This window comes from Podarcis liolepis (assembly GCF_965112155.1).
Source record: "Podarcis liolepis genome assembly, chromosome: 13".
Taxonomy (NCBI): Eukaryota; Metazoa; Chordata; class Lepidosauria; order Squamata; family Lacertidae; genus Podarcis; species Podarcis liolepis.
In genome coordinates this window covers 26,703,800-26,712,410 of record NC_139573.1, presented here as the reverse complement: position 1 = coordinate 26,712,410, position 8,611 = coordinate 26,703,800, and the positions used below count along the sequence as shown (strand labels likewise).

Below are 8,611 nucleotides of genomic sequence, written 5' to 3'. Positions count from 1 at the left end.
GGTCAGGCCACTCCATATATACATCACCTATATGACCCCTCAGCAACATGGAGCTTTTCCCCTTGCAATATTTCACATCATGCCACCTGTAATTCTGCACAGAAGATTCTCAAAAATTCCATCTTCAGAAAGGCATTATTATTGCAATATAAAACAGGTCAAAACCATTGCACATGTTTTATTTTACTGCCCATTTTACACATTTTAAAATCTGTGATAAATATTTAAACTCCATGCTGAAAGGAAGGTTAAATTGCCCTGACCTTTCCAGGACCTTTTCTTAGAGATGTCACGGAACTATAAGACTTGAGAGGCCCTTTTTAACCTTCTTATTAGTTTTACCTCAAAGAACAGTGGTACCTCAGGTTAAGAACTTAATTTGTTCTGGAGGTCTGTTCTTAACCTGAAACTGTTCTTAACCTGAGGTACCACTTTAGCTAATGGGGCCTCCCGCTGCCGTCACGCTGCCGGAGCACAATTTCTTTTCTCAACCTGAAGCAAAGTTCTTAAACCAAGGTACTATTTCTGGGTTAGCAGAGTCTGTAACCTGAAGCATCTGTAACCTGAAGCATCTGTAACCCGAGGTACCACTGTATGCCCTTTTCTGAACAGATGCCAATTTTATGCTTTGGCTTGTATACTTTAGTATGTCAATAAAGGTGATTGTTATAATGCATGCTGGTATTTCACTGCTGAAGCTTAGGTATTAAGTTATTACTGAAATGTTTGTGCTTAACTCTTTCTCTGAGAGCAATCCTACAGCTCCTCTGCCCACAATGTTGATGACTGAAGGGGGTACTTTGGTGGTGCAGGGGTGCCTCTCCTCTAGTAGAGCAGGAAACTGCTGGTGGAGAACTCGACCATGGTAGGAGCCACTGCGATGCCAAAAGCTACAGCCTCTGCTGGTGGTAGCAAGTGGGAAATCCTGGTATTGGACATTTCAGACTTGGGCAATGGTGGCATTAGATCTGCTTTATCCAAAGCTTGTGGTTACCCTAAGGGACCTGATCCTTGGGCTCCTCAGCTGCATTGACCTGTAGCTGGCACAGAATAATTGGAGAAAGAACTATTCCATCACCTTTAGGTAAGCTGACAAGGCTTGGGATGCAGTGGTGAATCTGTCATTCCACTCTTCCCTGGTCCCACTTAGGATTGCTCTGTTAATGTAATCAGTGAGAATTCAAAATGCTTAGTTGGCTGTAATGTGCCCTATGTGACTAATACTACTAAAATTAATAATTCTTTCTGTTGTATATTTTACTTTACTAAATATCATGATTTGCCATTTTATTCTTTAGGTTTGCATTATTACAGATATATTTGGAGATGAAGAACCAAACTATCATTTCTGAATTCATCCTCCTGGGGTTTCCTGCTGAGCTGGAGATCCAGAGTTTTCTTTTTGTGGTCTTCTTCATCACTTATATACTAACAGTCACGGAGAACCTCATTATTATCTCTGTAGTAAAAGGTAACCGGAACCTTCACAAGCCCATGTATTTCTTCCTGGGAATCTTGTCTTTCTTAGAAATCTGGTATATAACTGTCACACTTCCAAAACTGCTGTTAGACTTCTGGTCACAGACCAAAGTAATCTCCTTCGAGAGTTGCATGGCACAACTCTACTTCTTTATCTCCCTTATGTGCACTGAGTGTGTCCTCCTAGCAGTCATGGCATATGATCGCTATGTAGCCATATGCAACCCACTTCGTTATCCAGTTATCATGACCCATAGATTATGTTTCCAACTGGGTGTGTTCTCCTGGGTGTGTGGTTTTTCCATCTCCTTGGTCAAGGTCACCTTCATCTCTAGATTGAGTTTTTGTGGGCCTGGGGTCATTAATCACTTTTTTTGTGACATCTCCCCTGTACTCAACCTCTCCTGCACTGACATGTCAGTGGCTGAGTTGGTCGATTTCATTTTAGCTTTGGTCATCCTCCTAATCCCATTGTCTGTTACCATTCTGTCCTATCTTTTTATCATCAATTCAATCTTCCGTATCCCCACAACCCAAGGGAAGAAAAAAGCCTTCTCAACTTGTGCTTCACACCTCACTGTGGTCATCATCTTTTTTTCAACAACAGTCTTCATGTACGCTCGACCTAGAAAAATTCATCCCTTTAATCTCAACAAAATAGTGTCCATTTTCTATGCTGTGGTCACGCCAGCTCTCAACCCTCTCATCTATTGTCTGAGAAATAAAGAAGTAAAAGAGACATTGAAGAAAAATCTGGGCAGAAAATGCTGGCTCGGCTCAGAATAATGCTGCCCTTCCAAATCAAGATAGGTGGGATTCTCTAAACCAAGACGATATAAGTTTGAAGAATACCATTGTCCAAGGTCAGGAGTCTCTGCCAATGGGATGGGAAGTAAGTGAAAAGCAACCCAGCCCAATAACCTGGCCACTCCTTTTCTCCTTATTATATGACTACCATTATGGTAAGAATGATGTTGGAAGGAGCTAGTTAGGATGGCCAGAAGAAGGCCTCCAGGATTTTACATTTATTATCTTGGTAATCCCTATTTCTTGTTGTTCAGAGAAAATAAATAGAAAAAACAAACCATGTCTAGTTGTTTTATAAATTTTATAGCGATCACCAGAAAGAGTTGATTCAGTAACTCTCTTGCGTAACCCCACACTACAGATAAAAAGCAGTTTGCAAAAATATTGGCTTGTCTAAAGTCATCTATTAGCGTTGCCATATTATGAAGAGAAAAAAGAGGACACATTTGTCGACTTCTACTTTTAACTATGAATCGCTATGACGACTCTCATTTTACAAACCCATGAAAAAGAGGATGTGTTCTGGAAAAAGAAGACATATGGCAGCCCTGAGTCCTGAGCCAAAGCTGAGTCCTGAGCCAAATTGGGCATACACAGAAGGTGAGGCCTCAGGGGTGAGGCCTTGTCATGGGGTAAGGCACCAGGTAGGAAAGAGAGTCAGGCATCAGGTGGGAAAACCATGACCTCTAGTTGCATCTTCTGGGGAAAGAAAGAGCTTGCAGTCAGAGGTAATGGGAGGTCTCAGCCTTTCCATTGAGTTTTCCCATCTGATGCCTGACTCTTCTTCCTTCCCGAGGCCTGCCCCTCAAGACCTGGTGCTCCATGAAAGTTCAGTGCTGCCCTCAAAGGAGATACTGATGTTGCATGATTCAGGGTGCTCCTTTGTAAGTGGCGTCCCAGGAGAGAAGCTGCTTGCAAAGGAGCACAGAATTAACATCTCCACTGAACAGGCAGGTGCTCATCCTGCATAGTGCAGTGTGATCATTTGCCTGCTGCTTCCCAGAGGTTGGTAACTGGGTCTGGCTGGTGGACCAGATCCTTAACTTTACTATAGTCTATATGGGTCAACTTTGAAGGTGGGCACAAGCCCCGGTTTGCACCCCCATTGAGTGTTTTTGTCCAGCTGGAATGCATCATTGAACTCTAATAAAGCTCGTTGTTGTATGGCTGTACACTGGGCAGAACTAGCTGCAAAAATGGGCAGGGGAATGGCTATGACTCTTTCTATTGCAGCCTACATTCCAGCCATGCAAATGCCAAAGGTTTGCATACACACCACAAACCTCCTTGCTCCTTCTAGGTGAGCAAGAAGTTATATCACAGTTTAAGGGCACATTGCAGCCAGAAAAAGCATGCATGTAAGGGACTTGGACCTGTGGGAAGTCCCCCCAGGCCTGATGTTCTCTAGTCCTTCATAACTTATATGGAACCTAAGATGTCATGGGCCAGCAGTTTCTCTGTGGACCTACCAATAGGTTTAGGTCAACTATTATGGTCAACAATTAAGGCCCTGATCTGTGTTCCCTCATCTCTGAGGTGCAGGGGATGATGAAACACACAAATAATTTCTCAGTAGCACGGGTGCCAACTTGACTAAAGTATTGAGGGGGACAGGCAAGCCCTGCCCCACATAATCAATCAAATGACACAGAGCGCGTGCGCGCGCGCACACACACACACACACACACTGTGCCATTTGAATGGCAAGCTATGAAACATCTTGCTTCTTCTCTATTAGCTTAAGGATCATCTAAATATCGTTTTATTTCTGATGGTGTTTGAGATGTAACAAGATATGGTTCTCTTTTAATTGTCCATGATTTGTGTTTTGTGATTGTCACTTTATAAATACTCTTTGTTTTGCACTGGCATTGTCAATGTTGCTATCTTTTTTCAAGCAGCTTTGTCTACCTGTACAGAAGGGGGGGGGAGAGAAAATAATATAATATAAAATTAATACAGACAAAGCACTTTTTTTTCCTTTTAGCAAAAGCAGCTATATGCATGTAAAGTGTGAGTAGGGTGAGATGTGATTTTTTTCCTTCTGCCTTTTTAGCATTATTCTACTGTATTGACTTACATGACTTGTTCTTGTGAACCATCAAGCCCAAATGTCTAACTTAATCCCTAAAGAATTCTTGGCCCTAGTGATTTTGCTTTCAAGTTCCAAGTGAAAGACACTGAAATGACCAAATTGCTCTCTGGTCCCAAAAGTGAAGCTTTAATAGTTTATGAAAAGGACAATGTTGATTTTCAACATAATTCAATTACAGGCTTTGATTATGTATACAGGACACATATCAAGTTGATGCTTAAGTCTAAAATAGTAACTGGGGGGAGTATCAATTGACAAAGTTAGGATTAATAATAAAGAAAACACAAAAGAGTTAACCACAGAATACCCAGGGGTTCAGAGCAATCAAGTTAGAATAATAAGGCCTTAGTGTATCCACAGAATTTGCAGAGCTTTCTTTGTTCAACAATTAGAAGCAAACTGTTAATATATCCTTGTAGGAGACTGAATTTGTAGTGTGCTGAAATACAACAAAAGTAAAATACCAAACACACAAGGAAAGCAAGAAAGTGAGCATTAATGAAACTGCTAATATATATGGCCCAGCTTGACCCTTATTAAAAATATGTGACCAAAAAACAATGAGAAATACATTAAGGGAGAAAATGTTGGACAGAGAGTGGATATCAAAACTTTTAATTCTTCGTTTGCAAGCAATGTATAACATTGAACTAAAACATGAAAGATAAAGAAAAATATTTAGCACTACTGTTGTGTGGGAATTCTAAAAAAAAACTAAGAAATTCTGAGATGTATAAATGAATAGTGGTCTCTATAAGAATGCACAGAGTAGGGGAAACAAGCAAGATGAAATTGTGCTCTAAATAAAGGATACCAGATATGACCTAATGGGCATTACTGAAACCTGCTGATATGAGACATTATGATTAGAATATAGAAATTGAGGGTAAACTTCTTTTTCTTTTTCTTTTTTGAAGACCAAACAGAAAGGGAGGAGGAGTAGCTGGGGCTTATCTTACTCCAACATCTGGGCCTCTGTGTTCATTCACAGCTTGTTCAGAGGCAGATTTCAGGGGGTGCAACTGGTTCCACTGCATTGGGCACCGACACTAGAGGGTACTGTAGGTCTTTGCAATTATAACATCACAAATTGAGCAGAATAGAAGGCAAAATGTTGGCCTTACACAGAGTGCCACTGAAAATTTAAAAACCATGTCCACCACTGATTTGTTCCTTCTGGTTTTACTGTGAATGGGCCTGGGTAGAACGGTCAATATTCTCCTAGTGATTCTTTTATGCTATTAACATGCAGGAAAAGAAAAGAAAAAAGAAAAAAGAAAACCTATACCAGAATATTACAGATCAGTTAGTTTTGACATAAAGGAGTGCAGATTTTAGAAACTGGAATTGACAACCTCAGAATTTCAGAAAAAAAACTATTTCCTTTAAATTCCACATGGAAAATCATCAAAATTATCAGTTATATGCCTGTCCATGGAGTTTTCTTGGCAGGGATACTGGAGTGGCACAAAGTGAGGAGGAATTAAAGAACCTTTTAATGAAGGTGAAAGAGGAGAACGCAAAATATGGTCTGAAGCTCAACTTCAAAAAACTGAAGATCATGGCCACTGGGCCCATCACCTCCTGGCAAATAGAAGGGGAAGAAATAGAGGGAGGGAGAGATTTTACTTTCTTGGGCACCATGATCACTGCAGATGGTGACAGCAGTCACGAAATTAAAAGACGCCTGCTTCTTGGGAGAAAAGCAATGAATAACCTAGACAGCATCTTAAAAAGCAGAGATATTACCTTGCCAACAAAGGTCCGTATAGTTAAAGCTATGGTTTTCCCAGTAGTGATGTATGGAAGTGAGAGCTGGACCATAAAGAAGGCTGATTTCTGAAGAATTGATGCTTTTGAATTATGGTGCTGGAGGAGACTCTTGAGAGTCCCACGGACTGCAAGAAGATCAAACCTATCCATTCTTAAGGAAATCAGACCTGAGTGCTCACTGGAAGGACAGATCGTGAAGCTGAGGCTCCAATACTTTGGCCACCTCATGAGAAGAGAAGACTCCATGGAAAAGACCCTGATGTTGGGAAAGATTGAGGGCACAAGGAGAGGGGGACAACAGAGAACGAGATGGTTGGACAGTGTTCTCGAAGCTACCAGCATGAGTTTGACCAAACTGCGGGAGGCAGTGGAAGACAGGAGTGCTTGGCGTGCTCTGGTCCATGGGGTCATGAAGAGTTGGACACGACTAATCGACCAAACAACAACAACATCAGTTATATGACATGAAAGTACATATTGCCGTTTTCCACACTATGTGATTTCTGCTGTGATAATAGTGTCTAGAGCAATCATGTTCTCCATTTAAGAGTATGGAGCCTGGCCCTGGCAAAATCATCATAGGAAGAAATTACTTTGCCAGTCCTCTTCACAATTTCTCTTTCCTGAGAGTATGGCACAAATGCAGGACCTTCCAAACCACTACACATATTGATTGGGACATAGAATGTGTACATAAATGATAGAGGGATGGCCTTCAGATGCAGAAGTATGCAAGAGCCAAAATTTGTGGGTTCATATGAGGAGGGGACTTTAACATTTGCATCTACTATAGTGTCAATGCAGATTAGGACCCAGGAAGTAGCCAATTGCTCACAATGAGTGCCCAAGCCATTAAGACTTATCCTGGTCACATATCAAGAGTTTAGGAGCTCTGTTGGTTATTGCTGAGGAGCACTCCCCTCAACCCATATGTAGCCAGATAGGATGGATGCAGGCAGTCATCTCAAGGGAGACACATTATTAGTACCCAAGAGCATTCCTGTTTTCATCTGTGATATTTTGGAAGGGATGTAATGATTACATAGTTAGAAAACACACTTGGATTAATGATTTGTGCATTTCCTTTTACCCATGTGTGCAGTCAAACTGGTCCAGCCCATGTTTGTGAACAGGATTTGAGGATATATTAAAGGCCAAGTAATAACAGACTGCTGCTCTTTCATATCAGGAGTGGTGAACCAAAAATAAATTTTGGTGCTTTTTTGTGGGGGTGCTTGTTCTAAGTGCACCGACTTTGAAATAAACTCAACAAGATCATTAAGAAACTTTGCAGCACTGCCATGTAAGTGCAACACTGGGGCAGACATCAAGTGGAAACCATGACTGCAACTAAAGTAAGTCGGGGATATGAATTAGTATTGACAATGTAGACAGGTATTTGCATGATGCATAGTATATTTCTACCACTTACAGTAAAAGAAATCTAAAAGAATTTGAAAAGATTAAAAAAAAATGTTAAAGCAATTTACAGTGTAGACTAGACTCACTGAAATAAATGAATCTAAATTAGTTGTGTCCATTAATTTCATTGCGTCTGTTCTGAGTAGATCTAACTTTGGATAAAGAGAGACCAAGCCACAGATTATAGGGTGCAATGGTATGTTTCTGAGGCTTGGTTATTGTGTGGCAATACGGACACAGAATTTTAGTTTAAGGTTATTGGCAAACTTTTGGGCCACAACTTTATTGAATTACAGAAATGTGAGCAGTATTGGCTTAGGCATTGGCTTAGACTATATCAGACTCCTGCCCCCTTTGCAGGAAGTCAATAAGGGTAAACCTTACAAAGCCCTAGCTCCTCAAGCGGACTTCGGACAGGATCCAGGCCCTGGATTCCTTTAACGGAATACCATAGTGGATCAAGCAGACAAGAATAAAAGTAAACAGCCAAAGTTATCGATACTTGCATGAGGTACCCTCCATTTTCTTTACCTACTAAGAAGGAGGAAATGGAGATGAATGACTCACAAAATACATAACGGTAATCATAAATTGTGAATCGCATGATGCCACTCGAATTCTACACCACACTTAATCTAATAATTATTTGCTTTGCAGTTCTTTGAAACTCTTGTTTGTGATCATTTACTCCAAACTAATTGGCTGAGGAGCTATGGTATTGCATGGTGAGCCATACAACTCTCAAAGCTGTCCCTCCTCCCAGAGGCTTGATGAATGTCCAAGGCTACGATCCTATATATGCTCAGCTGTGGGATTTTTCCAGTTGAACTCAGTGGAGGTTAATTTCTTAGTAGAGATGTGCAGGAATGAACTGTGGTTAAATCAGCTTAACGGTCTTCCTTCTTTGCAGTACCTCAGAGGAGAAGACTTCTAACATTGCCAGGTGCTCTTCTTTCTTAAAAAGAAACAAATCTGATTGTCAAACCTTTCCAGTTAAAATTAATTCTCTCAGTATGATCCAAAGGATATGCAGGA

The 8,611-nt window shown here is 40.8% G+C and overlaps 1 protein-coding gene across 1 annotated transcript; it reads left to right on the top strand.

Annotated features, from left to right (window-relative positions):
- Nucleotides 1–1,326: 1,326 nt before the first annotated feature.
- Nucleotides 1,327–2,333, top strand: LOC310691062 (olfactory receptor 6B1-like; the record flags this gene model as incomplete). Its single annotated transcript, XM_083470662.1, has 1 exon — nucleotides 1,327–2,333. One exon carries the CDS (start codon nucleotides 1,327–1,329, stop codon nucleotides 2,263–2,265), a length of 939 nt encoding a protein of 312 aa, XP_083326788.1. The 3' UTR covers nucleotides 2,266–2,333.
- Nucleotides 2,334–8,611: the final 6,278 nt, after the last annotated feature.